The following is a 17730-nucleotide window of genomic DNA, read 5'->3' on the forward strand; positions in this document are numbered from 1 at the left end:
CTTTTCCTTTTACAGAGGGGTTGTAAGCACAAAGAGACAAAATCTCCATGGTTCTCAATTGATTGGTGGGCTTGCACCTCTAAAAATGTTTCTTGCTTTGTGCTCTCTACCTCAGCAACATCCGACTGCTTATCATTCCCCAGAATGCTTCTAATATTTTCAAGATGTCCTTCAGCCTCTCCAGTTTTGGTCATCTAAAGCATTTTTCACAGCATGTAGCAGCACCTAATAAGCACATAATCAGTCAAGGTTAGCTACTAGAATTATTGTCCAAAGTTGGACAGCTAGTAAAGAAGCTGACATTGTAATGCATTTATTTAACTTATTTATTTACTTATTTAGTTTGCTCTAAAATTTATAGCCTTTCTATCACACCAGAATTTATTAACAGGACTTCTTAAAGATCATAAGACCTAACCACTTACCTTTTTATAGTTCTTGCTGTATTTAAAAAATTAAGAAATATTAAAAGGTTTCCAAAATTCTGATATATTTTTAGTGTTTACTTTCAGTATATTAAAGCTTTTGATTTACACAAAAATATAACTGTATGCATAACCTCATTTAGACATAAACTGAAGAAATAAATTTGATATCCTTCCGGAAAAAGTCCCTCCCAGCTACCTCCGCAATAGATTCTGTGAATTACAGAAAACTAACTAATACCCTGCTGTTCTTGCTGGTAACGTGTCTGGCTACCTTAAGGGATATCTCAATTCTGTATTCCTAGTGGGCAATGCTTCGGGTCTAATAAACATTCAGTAAACATTTCTTGAATGAATGTATAGGCCAACAGTTCACTTCTGGTTCCAGGACCGCTTAATACTCTCGAATATTATTGAGGACCACGAAAAGCTTTTGTTTATGTGAGTTATACCTATCAATGTTTACTAGTAGAAATGAAAACATTCTAATGCTAATTTGTCAATTAAGATAACAATACACCCATTATATGCAACATAAATAATCTTTTTATAGATACTGTGTTTTCCAAAACAAAAAAATATATATAGTGAGAAGAGTGGCATTGTTTTACATTTTTGCAAACCTCTGGCTTAATAGAAGACATCTGGAGTCTCATCACTCCTTCTGCGTTTAGTTCATTGCACTATCACAGGACACATAACCTTTGGAAAAATCCATTGTACGTTCATGAGAGAAGGAGTATGGAAAAGGCAGATAACAACTTAGTATTATTGTCAACACTGTTTTGATCTAGCGGTAGACCCCTTGAAAGACACCCTTTGAGAAACATAAGAGGGAAACCTTTATTTCTGGACAAGGTTCATGCTTCAGGATTCTACTACACACAGCATAGCTGACATGAAAGATGTCATATCGGAGGTGTAAAAGTAACACCATAGAAACAGCCTTTCTCTTTTCCGCTTTTTCCTGCACTGCGTAGTAGCGCGGACTCTTGCCGTAACCCAAGACGGCAACCGTCGCTCATATTTAAGCCCGTACAATGACGTCACACAGCGACAGCAAACGCCCTGTCATCCTGAGATTTTACTACATTTCCCGGGATGCTTTGCCAACAGCGACGCTATTGGTCAGCGCCGACGGAAGAGCTTCTGACTGAGCGGAAGTAGAGGATCTCAGAGGCGAAGAAGGTGAGGACGAGTGGAGCTGTGAAGCTGTGAGTAGCCCCACGGGTCTGTTTTCTTGGCGGTGAGGCACACAGCCACGGGACGAACCTTTGGGAAGGGTGGGGTGGCCCTCAATTCTGAGGCCTCAAACCCCTGTGTTCTTCCACTAGACCTGGGAGCGGGGAGAAACAAAACGTTGCTGTGGAGGCAAAGTCTCCGTAATAAAATCGTGCTGTTTTAAGTTTTCTTGGGACGAGCTGGAGCGAATTCGGGTTCTTGTCGCAACAGAAGGGTCGTTGGCGTGATTTTACTGCGACCAGAGGGGCGGCGGTGCTAACGATCTGACTCAGCTTCTACAACACTGGTTCTCAATTGGCTGCACGTGAGAATCACCTGGGATGCCTTTTTAAAGATACAGATGCCCTGGCTCCACGCCAGAGCAACAAATCAGAATCTGTGGAGTATAAGATCTGGGCAGCAGAACTTGCTAAAGCGTCCCAGGTGTTAACGTTTTGCAGCCAGGGTTGAGAACCACGCTTTTCGTGGCTGATTCTGATTCCCTCGGGAATGCTGATTAGGGCCACCTGAGCCAGGGCCTCCCACTATAACCTGCATTGGCTCTACCAAACGCCTGTGGGGGAAGTTGGTGATTATTCTTTCGGCACGGATTGTATTTTTAGCTCCACCAGAAACTTATTTTTGAGCTTCGTGTGGTGGTGCTGGAAAGACAGGCCGTAGTTCCTTATTTACGACCTGGCTATTCGTTCTGAATAAAAATTAGAGACACTTCATTTTTCTTGGCATTGTTTTCGCTTCTGCCTATTTTTTGCTACCCCGACAAACTGGGAGCAGTGGAAAGTGGAAGAGTCACATTAAAATCGGTGTCTCTTGTTGCTTATAAGAAGTTCTGAAAAGGGTATCAGTTAAAATTACATTTGGCATTATTTATGGGCGTATGATAACCTTTATATATGAATATATAAATGAATGAATTCCAGTGAAAGGAAGTTAGGGTGTGATTTGGGCCTTGATGCAGAAGTTTGTTTAGGTGTGATAGGTAGGATTTGATAGATAGATACCATTACCTAACGTATTTTCTCTTTCCCAGAGTTTCAGCTTTACCTCCCTCACTGATTCAGCATGGGGGAGAAGTCAGAAAACTGGAGAGTGCCAGAGGATCTGTTCAGTGGTTTGAAAGTTACAGAGCTCCAGGAAGCAGAGCGTGTTAACCCTCCAGTGTCTAATGCCAAAGATCACCATCCCCAGAGCAAGCTGCTCAGGGATGTTGAGACCCATCCCCAGGAGGACCAAGGAGAAGAGGAGTGCTTTCATGATGCAAGTGCCTCATTTGAGAAGGAGGAGCCAGGAGTGGACAAGGTTGAGAACAAACCTGATCATGATGTGAATTCCTCTGAACTAGATGACGAATACCTAATGGAACTGGAAAAAAACATGCCAGATGAAGAGAAAAAGGTAACTATTTTGTTTATTGTGCATGATCTGCCATGTTAACTGCTTTTTTTTTTCTTTTTTTAAATTTATTTTTATTTATTTATTGGCTGTGTTGCGTCTTCGTTTATGTGCGAGGGCTTTCTCCAGTTGCGGCAAGCGGGGGCCACTCTTCATCGCGGTGCCCTGGCCTCTCACTATCGCGGCCTCTCTTCTTGAGGAGCACAGGCTCCAGACGCGCAGGCTCAGCAGTTGTGGCACACGGGCTTAGTTGTTCCGCGGCATGTGGGATCTTCCCAGACCAGGGCTCGAACCCTTGTCCCCTGCATTGGCAGGCAGATTCTCAACCACTGCACCACCAGGGAAGCCCATGTTAACTGCTTTTTAAAGTGAATAAATGTGACTGATGCGCTGTCATAGACCGCTTCTTTTGTGGTAAAGAGTGACTTGCCCATCTGTATGTTTATTGTTTTAGTAGTGATGGATCTGAGATAAATCAGTGGCATGATGGGGCAGTATTGAGTGTGTCTGCTTAGCAAAGAAATTTCCTTTTTTTCCTGTGAACTTTGAGTTCTTATGTTCATCTTGTGTAATTGTTTCTAACATATATATATATATATATGCCTTTTAGCTTTTTTTTAATGATCTATGGTTGGCTGCTGAAGTTCCTCTAATGGCTATTTTTTTTGGTCAGACTTTAGAATTATGGTATGCTGCTTGTTTATGTTAATCCATTGTTAGCAAAAAGACTGCCTGAATTTCCTGGGGGTGGTGATTTGGTTACAGAGAGCAGTGACTGGGACCTGTGTCATTTACATTTCATTCTTGAGGAACAGAATTGTGTGTGATGGTAGCTGTCATTTGTTGAGCACCAGTAACGTGCCAGCCACTGAGCTTAAAATGTTACTTGTGTTTTCATTTAATCTTCACAACATGCCTATGACATATACTGATAACATCTCCATAAGAGAACAGCTTAGAGTAGTACAGTAACTTGCCTGAAATCACGTATCTAATAAATAGCAGAACTGATTCTCAAACCCAGATGTCCTTGATTCCAAAGCCAAAATATGTAGAATTTAATAACAAAAACAGCTGTCTTCCTACAAAGCAGATGTCCTAATAAAATGCACACTTTCCTGCTACTTTGCCCTGGGCTAGTAACTGAGCAAGCCTTCACTTTGGGAAAGAGAGGCTTAGTGTCCTCCATATATCCTTCCTTCTGATCCCATAAGCAAGGGCACCTGAAGAGTTACTGTAATATCTGAGTTCGCAAAGAACGTGAATGAGATTTGTGGCTTATGCCTCTGAAGAGCTCACTCACTGAACAGGTTATGATGGATTGGTGCTGGACTGAGATGGTAAATGTGCAGTGTAAGAATGGGAGTGGGGAGGTAGTGGGAGGTGAGGAAAAGCATCTTGTCTGTGTCCTTCCTTAGGCACTTTTCATGATCAAATCTGTTGGTTTTAAAATGCATGTGTTAGCTTTTGTGTTAGTGTGTGCTACCAGAAGAGAAGGATAAAGGGCAAAAATGAGCCAAGACATGAACGACCTCACCAGAAATGGCTCGGAAAATTAAATCAAGTACCGTACAGTAACATCAGGGCAATGATTTTCCAGAAAGTGAGTGTTTGGTTCAGCTTTCACATCACTGGCACAGGCTTTTTAGAAACATTGATTAGATGTCTATGTTAAAATGTTAGCAATGCTTTTCTAACACTTTATTTTGCTCTGATATAGTGGATTGCCATCGGTTTGACAATTGAGTGGTTTGCCTCAAAATGTTACATACTCTGCTCTCCATTCCCATTATAAAAATTAAGGTATAATTTACATGTTGTGAAATTGTTTAAGCTCTGATGTGTACAGCTCAGTGAGGTTTTTTTTGGGTGGGTGGGCGGGGGCTGCGTTGGGTCTTTTGTTACCGCGTGCAGGCTTTCTCTAGTTGCGGTGAGTGGGAGCTACTCTTTATTGCGGTGCACAGGCTTCTCATTGTGGTGGCTTCTCTTGTTGCGGAGCACGGGTTCTAGGCGCGCAGGCTCAGTAGTTGTGGTGCACGGACTTAGTTGCTCTGTGGCATGTGGGATCTTCCCGGACCAGGGCTCGAACCCATGTCCTCTGCATTGGCAGGCGGATTCTTAACCACTATGCCACCAGGGAAGTCCTGCTCAGTGAGTTTTGATAACTGTGTACACCTGGGTAACTCACCCCAATTGTAGTATTAGCTATTTTTATGCTGCTTTAATAAATATCTTTGTGAAATTAATATGAGGAAACCAGCAAAACAGATGAAGAAATGTCTCTTTGCTGCACGTAAGGTTTGGTTTTATGGGTCATTGGGAAAAGGATATGTTTAAGCTTGATTCTTTTAAAGTAGACAGAGTTCAGATAATTCAACAACAAAAATAAACACAAATGGCCACAAAATGTGCAGACTTTCAGCCTCACTAATAATTTTTAAATGCAAATTGAAACATGATGTCTCATCTCTCAGATCAGAACATTGATCTGATGTTGACAAGAAGAGGAGGTAGGAATTCATGTACTAATATTGGGAGTTTGGATTGCTACATCATTTCTATGGGGTACAGATATCAAATTTTTATATGAACATTTCTCTAGATCAGGGCTACCAGTGGAACCTTTTGCAGTGATGGGAATGTTCTGTATCTACACTGTCCAGTATGGTAGCCACTGGCCATTGGCTACCACATTTTAACAGTCATCTGGCTGTTGAGTAGTTGAAATGTGGCTAGTACAGCTGATAAAATGAATTTTTAAATTTTTTATTTGTTAATTTAAGTGGTCACACGTGGCTAGTGAGTACCATATTAGACAGTACAGCTTTAAACCTGTTTCTCTTCTAGTCACTTATTTTAAGGAAGTTATTAAAAATATGTATAGGTGTATATATAAAGATACATTGCAGGATCATTCATAATTTTAGAAATTTTAGAAAACTAGAACTAATGTTGAACAGAGGGTATTACTTTAAACATTTTTGGCATTTTTATGTGGTAGTGTACAATGTAGTCATTAAAGAGATAAATATTAGTATTGGCATGGAGTATTGCCTGAATGTTAAATGTATTAAGCAGGTGTGATAATATGATTTGTAATAAGTATGTATTTGGTGTTTGTCCAGTTCCTGGCACAGAGTTCCTAAAACCTTTGGGATTTCCTAGATGGAAAGAGATAAAGGTTCATTTTGTTCCTCATAACAAGCCTCTTTCAACCACACCTGAGTTAATGTTAATGCATGACTTTTGGAAAGCCCCTAAGGATGAGGTCTAGTTGTCAAGAGTTGGGAGCTCTCAGCCTCGCCCCACTCCACCCCCGCCTCTGGGGTGGAGAGAGGGGCTGAAGGTTGAGTTAATCACTGATGACCAGTGATCAATCAATCATGCTTACTTAATGAAGCCTCCATAAAAACCCGAAAGGATTGGGTTCAGAGAGCTTCGTAGTTGGTGAACACGTATAGGTGGTGGGAGGGTGCACATCCGTAGGGCATGGAGGCTCAGTGCCCCTTCCCACATACCTTGCCTTATGCATCTCTGCCATCTGACTGTTCCTGAGTTATGTCCTTTATAGTAAAGTGGTAATCTAATAAGTAAACTGCTTTCCTGAGTTCTGTGAGCCCCTCTAGCAAATTAATTGAACGTGAGGAGGTGGTCGTGGAAGCCGCCAATTTATAGCCCATGGGTCAGAAGCAGAGGTGACCGCAACAACATGGATGGACTTGGAGGGCATTATGCTAAGTGAAAGAAGTCAGACAAAGACAAATACTGTATGATATCACTTATATGTGGCATCTAAAAAATAAACTAGTGAATATAACAAAAAAGAAGCAGACTCACAGATACAGGAAACAAATTAGTGGTTACCATTGGGGAGGGGAAAGAGGGAGGAGCAAGACAGGAGTAGTAGATTCAGAGGTACAAACTATTATGTACAAAATAAATAAGCTACGGGGATATATTGTGCAATACAGGGAATATAGCCAAAATTTGATAATAATTATAAATGGGGTATAATCTTTAAAAATTGTGGATCACTATGTTGTACACCTTTTATGTAACTTATATAATATTGTACATCAACTATACTTCAGGAGAAAAAGAAAAAATATATAAACAGACCAAAAAAAGCAGAAATGACAACCTGGACTTGCAGTTGGTATCTGAAGTGAGGATGGAGCCAGTCTTGTGGAACTCAGCGCTTAACCTCTGGGGTCTGACCCTATCTCTAGGTAGATAGTGTCAGAATTGAGTGAAAGTGTAGGACATTGGCTGGAGTCCACTGCAGAGCTGGAGTTGCTTGGTGTGGGAGAAACTCCTACACATTTGGTCACAGAAGTGTTCAGAGTGAGTGTTGAGAGTAGAGGAGACACCCAGGTGTTTTCTCTTTATAGCAAGTTATGGAACAGTCAGTGATTATTCCTTTTAAGTTAAAAACCTGTGTGAAAATATGTTTATACATGGAAGTTTGGAAGGATATACACCAAATTATAAAAAGTGAGTAGCTCTAAAGGGTGTGATTATTGGGAAATTTTCATTTATATTTAATATAATTTTGTAATGTTTGCTTTTTTTTTATGGTTAGCAGTTTTACATTTATGATCAACAACAATAAAAGTTATTCCAATTTGAGAATATAAATAAATAAAAATTTGATTCTTTACAACCAGGGTGGACTTTCTACTAAAAAAAAAAGCACATAAAGCTGACCTTTGAGGATTTGGGAAAGTATGCTATCATAGGGTATATGTATTACTAAATGTATCAAGTATTAATAGCTAAAGTCTGTTATTCAAGCTGACTTGACTTGCCCTGTGGCTGAGAAGATGATCCAGGCTCAAGAGGGTGCCAGTTCTCAGCAGATCAAGAGTAACAGAGGAGGAAGGCAGTTAAGATTCAGTTGAAACTGGAAAAATCTCTTAAGGAAAGCACTGTGTATGTGTGTGTTTGTTTCAGCAGCAATCTTAACTATTTGTGAAACCTTAAATGTAGATATGACTACCCAGAGGAATGGGATTTTAGCTTACATTTGATATGTACTAGATCTGCAAAGCAAATAAGTGATTCTTAAAGGCTTGGCTGAGGAAGACGTATCTGGTAGCAGATGAGAATTATTGCTATAATAATATTCTGATACAAAGATGCTTATAGTTTGGGGACCTATAGAATATACTGCATTGTGGTGGAATTGATGTAAGAGAATCATCTTTTGTGGGCTGCTTGTCAAAATGGGGTTCTTATGCCTCACGTATAAATTCTCTGGTCGTTCTTGTGCACACACTAAAGTTTGAGGACCACTGTCATGGGGCCTTGCACATAGTCTTCCTTCATTAAATAGCTGAATAATGTTTTATCTCTCCCATGAGGGCCAGTAATTGGTCTTACAAATTACAGAGATTTTATCATTCATTTACTCAAGAAATGTTTGCATTTCTTCCACATGCCAGGCATTGTTTGAGGCACTTAGGAATACAGTGGTGAATAAGACATTCATCTCTCATCTGTATATTCTAGTTGGTATGGGTGGGGTTGGGGGAATGATAAGCTGAAGTGAAGAAGGCATGGGAGTTGGAAGCATGGGCAGGACTACTTAAAATTGGTTGGTCAGGAAAGGCCTCTCTGGGGAGGTGCCATTTCAGAAAAGACTTGGAGGGGAAAAGGAGTCAAATGTGTATCTGAGAGGAAAATATTCCATAGAAGGGGAGCAGTTAGTATAAAGGCCCTAAGGTAGCTACAGGTTTGGTGTATTCTTGGCATGCAAGGAGTGGAAGGGCCATTAGCGGGAGCATAGTGATTAAGGAAGAGAATGGGGGGGATGAAGTAAGAGAGGGTCTGATGATGGAACACTTTGTGAGCCATGGTATTTGAAGTTTTTTCCAAGTGCAGTAGGAAACAGATGGGTAGTTAAGCCAGCGGAAAGATGAAAGTTATTTCCATCTCATTAAGAGTATTCTGGTGGTTGTGCAGAGAACGCAGGGTGTGGGGGCAGAGTGGAGCACGGGGACCAGCTAGGGCCTAACATGGCGGGCTGGGCGAAGATGATGGTAGCTTGAACTGTGGATCGAGTGAAGATAAGTGAATGATTTCAGGCTACATTTTGGAAGTGGAGTTGATGAGACATACTGGATTCAGTTGGGAGGGCTGGAGTGAGAAATAAGCATGATTCCTTGGCTTTGGCTACTGGGCAGCTGGTGATGCCCTTTACAAATAGGGAGATGATGGAGGGACTTGGAGTTCGTCAGGGCTCTGGTGATTTAATTCTTGCTTGCAAATGAAAAAGTTTTTTTATTTGTAAGCCCAAATGCAGATTTTGTCCTTTTAATGGATTTGCTCCCTGGTGCCAGTTGTCGGCACATAGTGTTCATTTACAAATACATAGATCCAGTTAAGTAATGGATACAGAAGTCTGTTGCTTGGTGAACATGGGCTCAGAACATATGGTTTCTGGGATTTTAAAACGTTTTCCTTAGGTTCTGAAACTGTAAAGGATTGTTTTTTCCTTTAAGGCTGTTTAGTCTTTAAACAGGAGCCATTATTGAAGTATTGGTTTAGTGCCAAAATTCTATATCAGTCTTTCCCCCCGTCGCTCTCATTTTTCTTAAATCCCACATTACTTAATCCTTTTGATTTCCATGTTTCTCCTGCCTCATTGCAATATTTTCATAATCTTATCAGTGTTGTTGTAACAGTGGATATGCTTGCAGGGAACAATTCTCTTGGTTGCTTCCAGAATGTTTTCAGTAACTTTTCTATAGTGACCTGCATATTCTGTTAACCTCATGAGAAAACCCTTTCTGATTTGTTGTTTCTCTTTTATTTCGTTTCTAATGGGCATCCTTTTGAACTAAGGTTGCCATATTTACCAATTTCTTAGAGTTTACCAGTATTGAGTTTAATGAATGCAATTGGCAAGTGATTAAATAAAATCCTAGAATTTAAGAACTGGAAGGGACCTTAGTTTTTTTTAAAATTTTATTTATTTTTTTATACAGCAGGTTCTTACTAGTTATCTATTTTATACATATTAGTGTATACATGTCAATCCCAATTTCCCAATTCATCCCACCACCACCGCCACCCCAGCTTTCCCCCCTTGGTGTCCATACGTTTGTTCTCTACATCTGTGTCTCTATTTCTACCTTGCAAACAGGTTCGTCTGTACCATTTTTCTAGATTCCACTTATATGCGTTAATATACAATATTTGTTTTTCTCTGACTTCACTCTGTATGACAGTGTCTAAGGAAGGGACCTTAGATTTCTGATTCTGAGTTTAAACCAGGGGAAGTAACGGTTGTTTTAGCCTAAAACATTTGGAAGTTATCTGCTGATGGAAAAGTTAAAATGGCATTCAGTGTTTCCGGTGTTTTTTAAGGAAGATCTCTTTGTGTAGATCAGTGGTTCTCAAACTTAATTGTGTCTAAGAATCACAGGAAACTTACTAAACATGCAAGGCCCTCAGAAGTGTTTGATACCACGGACTTGTGAGGTGGCAGCTGGGAATCTACTTTGTTAATAAGCATCCTCAGGTTTTTGTTATTTTTTTTAATTGAAGTATAGTTGATTTACATATTGTGTTAGTTTAAGGTATACAGCAAAATGATTCAGTTATATTTTTTCTTGATTATATTCCATTATAGGTTATTACAAGATATTGAATATAATTCCCTGTGCTATACAGTAAATCCTTGTTGCTTATCTCCCAGGTCATTTTGGTTCATGTAGAACTGTGGCCACACTTTGGGAGACAGAGGGCTAGATGGACACAGATGACTAAGCTTCCAAAACAAGAAGTATTGATTAACCTGTATAGTGACTCCATCCAACATCAGAAGAGCTTAATAATAGGATATTTTCTTTTACCCTGATCTGTGCTCAAGGTCTAAAAAACTTAAAGAAAGAGTTGGGCAGGGGGCTTCCCAGGTGGCGCAGTGGTTGAGAATCTGCCTGCTAATGCAGGGGACACGGGTTCGAGCCCTGGTCTGGGAAGATCCCACATGCCGCGGAGCAACTAGGCCCGTGAGCCACAACTACTGAGCCTGCGCGTCTGGAGCCTGTGCTCTGCAACAAGAGAGGCCACGATAGTAAGAGGCCCGCGCACCGCGATGAAGAGTGGCCCCCGCTTGCCGCAACTAGAGAAAGCCCTTGCACAGAAACGAAGACCCAACACAGCCAAAAATAAATTAATTAATTAATTAAATTAAAAAAAAAAAACTTAAAAAAAAAAAAAGAGTTGGGCAGAATTTAAGCAGTACCAAAATAAGAAAATTTACTTCTGTTAAATTGAGTTTTGGGAGATGGGATTTTCTGAGTTAAGAAACAAGGAAGTATTTCCAAGATCAGTCATCTTTCCTCAGAAGGGTAAGACTTAATGAGAGTCAGGTTCTAACTACAACTGAAATCTAGAGATTCTCCCTCCAAACTCCTAGTGGACTAGTAAAAATGACTTGTGGAAAGAGCAAGTGTGTCTATATGTGTAAAGCAAGTGATGTCTGATTTCAAAGAAAACAAAACTGAAGCTTTTGTTCCCTTTTTAATGATAAAGAATTCCCTTCAGAACAATTTGTAGGACTGGTGTCCCTAGCCCTTTCAGTTTGAGGTTTCCTTATCTCACCTGAATAGGACTGAAGCAGAAAGTTTTGTTGCATATGCTTCCACTTTCCAGCCTTTTAGCAAGTGTGTAGCTTTTTTAAATCATCCTTTTTACCCAGATGTGATTGATCTGTGCTTACTGTGCTTGGCTTGAAAAGTTTGTGCCAAGTTTTGTTTTGTAGCAGTTACTTTACAAAGCTGCAGGGGGAAGCAGATAGCTGCTGATAGAGTTACAGTATGGAAATTAACTTGCTGATGTGAACCTCTTGTTTTTCTCCCTGTTGTCTATTAAACACATGCTCACTGTAGAATTATTTAATTAACACATTATTGACCGGAGACATATTAATACGTTTTTGTTACCTGAACTTTATTGACCAGAGATGTATCAATATGTTTTTAGAGAATGATATAATTAATTAACATCACCATGCTAAGTTGTTAGAGCTTAAATTGATCAAGGGTTCATTACACAATTTATGATTGCCCTTATCATTCACATTTTGCTCCATTAGGTTTTTGTTCCAACCTTGTGTATATTATAAACGCAAGTTTATTACCATAAGATTTTCAAAAATGACGCATCGTGAAGTTTTGAATGAAGAATTTTTCAGTGAATTTTATGCAGATACCTTCTCTGATTGTCCGAGCGACATATATACTAGTGTCTCAGAAGATGATAGTTCTTCAGAGTATAGTTCTGATTCAGATGATGTGAGTATTAGACCAATAAAAAGACAGAAAACCTTAGTGATTGATTCTAACACAGAAAGTGAAAATGAAACTTATGGTGCTGGAGAATGCTCCTTTGCTTCTACAGAAGAGTGGATTTTAGATAACATTTCACGAAAATTAGAAGACTTTACAGGTGTGTCAGGTGTAACTGTTGAATATAATCACCCACAAAGTGTTAGTGAAATAATTTTTGGTAATGACTTTTTCAAGTTGGTCGCTTCTCAAACAAACTTGAATCACCAACAGAATGAAAAATCATATAAAAAGTATGATGAGGCTTTAAAATGGACTGATGTGACCAATAGTGACATGAAGAAGTTTCTTGAATTAATCATTTTGATGGGACAAATAAGAAAATCACACTGGAAAGAATATAGATCGACCGATCCCTTACATAAAACACCTGTCTTTCCAAAGATTATGACGAGAAGAAGGTTCGAACAAATAATGACGTTTCTTCACTTTAACGATAACTCGGAAACTCCACTTCCTGCAGACAGAATTTCAAAAGTTAAACCTCTTTTGGATTATTCTCTACCAGAGTTTCAGTCGATCTATATACCCAAACAAGAGCTATCACTTGATGAGGCAATGAAAGTGGAGAGGATGACGCATATTCAAAACCTATAATCCCAGAAAACTTACAAAATACGGAATTCTGGTCAGCATGGTTAGGGAAAGTGAAACTGGATATATATGCAACCTTGGGATTTACAACAGCGTGTCCACATCTGAAATATTGTTGAAAAATAAAACCAGAGTTTGTGGGGCTATAAGAGAGAATCGTGGTCTACCAAACCAATTAAAGGAGAAATCTAAAAACCTACAGGGGGAGAAATGACATTCATATGGAAGGGAGAAGTGATTCTTCTATGGAAAGACAAGAGGCTAGTCTGCATGGTGACAACTATTCCTGACGCCTCCATGGCACTACAGGAAAGGAAGACAGGAGGACTGGCCATCAGATAACTAAGCCCACTTGTATATCAGAGTATAATAAATATATGAAAGGAGTTGGTCAGTCTGATCAATATCTGGCAAACTTCAGTATCTTCCAGAAAACTCGAAAATGGTATAAGAAAGTGGGTTTCTATTTGAGAAATTGCGGTTTATTCAGTGCGTTTAAGATTTATTGTAGCTTTAATGCACAGAATAAAATGACTTACAAGCAATTTTTGTTAGCAGTAGCTGGGGAATGGGTAACTGACCATGCTGGTGAATGCAGTGGTAGTCCCGCACCTAGTTCTTGTGGCATTTCTAAAAGAGCCCCCCGCAAAGATCCACCTTGTCGACTATCAGGTAAAATAAAAGAACATATTCTAGAGGAAATAATACCCACAGGACTAAAACAAAAAAAATGCTGCCAGAAAGTGTAGCGTCTGCTCTTCCAGGGGAAAGTGCAGTGAAACCCGGTATATTTGTAATAGATGTTCTGTTCCCCTGCACGGAGGCGCCTGATGTCCTGCTTATCACGCGCTAACAAAATATTAGAATGCTTTAGTAAGACATGTACAAAGTTTCAAATAAATAAAGTGCAAAAAAAGTTGTTGATATTTACTCAAATGCGGCTGTTTCAGTGTTCACTTACATAACAAATTGCTGGCCACAGGCGTTAGCTTCTGCAAAAATCCCCCGGTCAGTAAGGTGTTAAGGTTTTTTTAATGTAAAAAATTTTTTGCAAGTGCAAATTTTTATCATTTAATAATGAAATAATGATAGAAGGGATATACACTTTTAAGTTCCAAGTCAAGTGTGTTTATGTTGTGTTCACTGACCTAAAGTATAGGGAATATCCCTAGCCAGCCACTTCATTGAGAGAGTCTCTGGTGGAGAGGGGTTGTTTTATGATTGATAAGGGAATGGGTGAACACCTTCTGACATTTTTGCCAGGTTACGCCAGTATTTAAAGTTATATCAGTTGGAGTTCTCTAGGATTTTGAGTCACAGAAAGCCATTCCAACAACTGAGCTTAAAAAGGAATTCACCTGTTTTTTTCTAGTACTTATATGGGTTCACTTTTTACATTTAGGCCTGCAGTCCACTTGGAGTTTATTCTTGTGTATGGTGTGACATAGCAATCTAATTTTATCTTTTTCCAAATGACTACCAACTTCTCCCAGCACTGTTTTTAAAAGTCCATCTTTGCCTCAGTGATCTAGTTAAATTTTAGTATCAACTAAGAAGACCAAGTTTGTATCCTTTCCGAAATGCTTACCTTCTTCCTGTTTGTCAGATAATCATTTAAAACCTAACTTAGTTTATAGTGGCATTATTTGTCAAAACAGAGAACCTCACTTAGACTCAGACTGGGACACCAGAGATTTGTGTGGTAATAAAATTTCAAAATAACTGGAGAATTGATTAGTATAGAAGTAAGAAGCATGCTGTTGAGATGGTTTTCTGCGATATATTTCAATTTTTTCATCTTTAAGAAAGTAGTGTTCCCCATGTCATGTGAATTTCTTTTTTTATTCCTTTAAAAATAAATTTTTAGTTTTGGCTCACAAAATACAGGGAAGACTAACACAAGGGCTATGCCTGTGACCCCTTGGGCTGTACTTCCCTTCCATAAACACCTTTTAGAACCCCAGACTCATGCTGCCCAAGCATTCTCTCACATCCTAACAGCTGCAGAGTATAGTATCCGACCACGTGGGAAGCTTACGCAGACTCCCTGTAAGGGATGTGGGGGTCCCTTCCAATTAGGTCTTCCAGCTCACTCTTGCCAGTATTAGGACAGCACTGGTTGGTCCAGCTGCCCATGTCCTAAAACTCTCATGAATGAATAGGTCACAGGCAAATTACGCCTGCACAGCCCTTATAACTTTTTAAAAGTTTTTAAAAAGGCCTTTCTTAAACAGCAGTGGCTAAGGCCCCTTTGCTATATCCAGTCTTCTAAGCCCCAGGCTGCCTGTGGCACCTGGATGGCAGCCCCTGGGGGTCCCCCACATCCTAGGGTGGTGATGGAGGAAGGGCAGGCCAGGCCAAGCATGAAGAATAAACAGTCAATTTTATTGGGCTCAGACTAGGAATCCATGGGTCTTGAGGACCTCTGTGAATTTGTCAGTTTTCTTCTCTAGGTTCTTTTCGGCCTGCTTCCGTAGCCTCGTGAGCTGCTGCTTTTTCCGGTAATGTATCTTGGCCTTGTCCTTTCTCTTCTCCCCCAGGGCGGCTGTTACTGCCTGGTACTTCCAGCCAACCTCATGAGCCAGGCGCCCTAGGTAGGCAGACTTCCGCGTAGGCTTCAGACACACAACCTTGAGGGCGGCGGGAACCGCCAGCCGCTTTTTCTTGTCATAGGGTGGCGGGATCCCCTCAAACATCTTGAGGCGGTCCGGAGCGGCCTGGCCTCGCTTGGTCTTGTGGGGCAGCATGCCTCGCACTGTCCGCCCGAAGATGTGGCTGGGGGCTCGGAAGTGGTAGGGGCCGCGGGAGGGGTTGGTGTTCATGCGCTTGCGGAGGAAGACCAGGTACTTCCACTTGTTTCTGTAGAAATTGCCAGAAATGTTGATGCCCTCCCAGCGCACAACCACCACCTTTTGACCCAGAAGCACCTACTCGGCCACGATGGTCGCCAGGCGGCCCAGGAGATGGCCTCGGCCATCGAGCAGCAGGACCTGCCCCTCCGCCATCTTCAGCAGCCGCCTGGGAAAGCATGTGAATTTCTTTTACCCGATGATGCAAGAAAATAATTTCCTGGAAAACAGAATAAAATAAAAGATCCCGAGCATCCCTGTATTTGTAAGGGCAAAGAATAAGTTTTAAACACTTGCAGATTGAATTCATCCATCTGCAAGGAATCCATTTTGCTAACTCAGTGGAAAATGGCCTTGGATTAACTATAGAAGAAAAACCCAAGACCTGTGGTGCAAGTCCCTGATTCAGTGATTCAGTGAGGTAGAGGTTTATTTTTAACATAAACCTCTACCTCAGAATGACTAAACATCAGATCTCTGGGACTTGATGACATGTTCTAGAGCAGTGTCATCTTCTTTTTAAGTGCCCTAATTCTTGGTAGCAAGGGAATTTAAAGTCACTTTTTCTTTAGGACAGTGAAACATATAAGCTCTGTGCTTATTACCTTTTTGCAGCAGTTCCTGTGCCTTGCTCAGTTACTTCTTCCTGCGAACAATTACTTTATTTCCATACCTGTGGAAGACAATACAGTCTTGTGGTTAAAAGCATAAAAGGTTAGACAGATCTGTCCTAGCTCCATCATTTAACTTGATGTAAAGTGGGATAATAATAGTACCTGTCTCACAAAGTTGTTGTAAGGATTAAATGACTAGCACATAGAAGCACTCAAAGTGTTAGTTGTAGCTAAGTCAGAATTCGTGAGTGTAGTGTAGACGGCAAAATGCTTAGGGGTCTGGAACCTCTAAGATCTCTTAAGAGTCATTTTTGGACACATTTCCCCCAATGTGGCAAGCATAAATGAATATTACAAATTCTTAGAATTATGCTAACCTCAGTCAATAATCCATAAATTATCCTTCAAGTTAAGTTATGAAGAACAAATTGAGTATTTGCCTGGGGATATGAGCTTGGGGTGAGAGAGAGGGTATTACAGATTTGTAAGGGGCACATGGGAAGTTTCTGAGGTTCTGGCAATTTGTCCTCTTTGTGTATTTTGTAACTGCCGTTAAGTGCATATACATTTATAGCTGTTATATTTTCTTGAGTTATTGACTCCTTTATCATCATGAAATGTTCCTTTTTTCTCTCTAGCAATATTTCTTTTTTTAAAAACTATTTTGTCTCATACTTCTATAGGCACTGCTATAGACTGAATGTTTTAATCCTCCCAAAATTTACATCTTAAAAACTAACTCCCAATGTGATGGTATTAAGAGATGGAGCCTTTGGGAAATTATTAGGTCATGAGGGTAGAGCACTCATAAATGGGATTAGTGCCCTAATAAGAGATCAAAGAGGGCTCCCTTGACCATTCTGCCATGTGAGGCTATGGTGAGAATACCCCTATGATCCAGGAAGCAGGCCTTCACCAGACAGTGAATTTGCCAGTCCCTTGATCTTAGACTTCCAGCCTCCAGAATGTTTGTTGGTTAAAAGCCACCAGTCTTTGGTACTTTTGTTGATAGCAGCCCAAGCTGACTAAGACAGCCACTCTCTCTTTTATGGTTACTGTTTGCATGATATATTTTTTACATCCTTTTATTTTCACTCTATTTGTGTCTTTGAATCTAAAGTGTGTCTATAGATAGCATATGGTTGGATCTTCTTGATTCCAGTCTGACAATCTCTGCTGTTTGGTTAGAGTGTTTAGTCCATTCACATTGTGCTATTGACATGGTTATATTTGTTTAGTCCATTCACATTGTGCTATT

At 40.2% G+C, this 17730-nt stretch overlaps 1 protein-coding gene and 1 pseudogene across 1 annotated transcript in view; one reads left to right on the forward strand and one right to left on the reverse strand.

Moving 5' to 3' along the window:
• The first annotated feature begins 1569 nt into the window (after positions 1 to 1569).
• Positions 1570 to 17730, forward strand: part of TTC1 (tetratricopeptide repeat domain 1) — a 55469-nt gene continuing 39308 nt past the window's right edge. The window contains exons 1-2 of the mRNA XM_068536313.1: positions 1570 to 1639; positions 2698 to 3062. Of these exons, the coding sequence (XP_068392414.1) occupies positions 2730 to 3062 (333 nt within the window). The 5' untranslated portion in view covers positions 1570 to 1639; positions 2698 to 2729. The remainder of the gene's footprint in view (positions 1640 to 2697; positions 3063 to 17730) is intronic.
• LOC137758560 (large ribosomal subunit protein uL13 pseudogene) lies at positions 15403 to 16014 on the reverse strand (annotated as a pseudogene).

Source organism: Eschrichtius robustus, chromosome 2 (genome assembly GCF_028021215.1).
Source record: "Eschrichtius robustus isolate mEscRob2 chromosome 2, mEscRob2.pri, whole genome shotgun sequence".
Classification (NCBI taxonomy): domain Eukaryota; kingdom Metazoa; phylum Chordata; class Mammalia; order Artiodactyla; family Eschrichtiidae; genus Eschrichtius; species Eschrichtius robustus.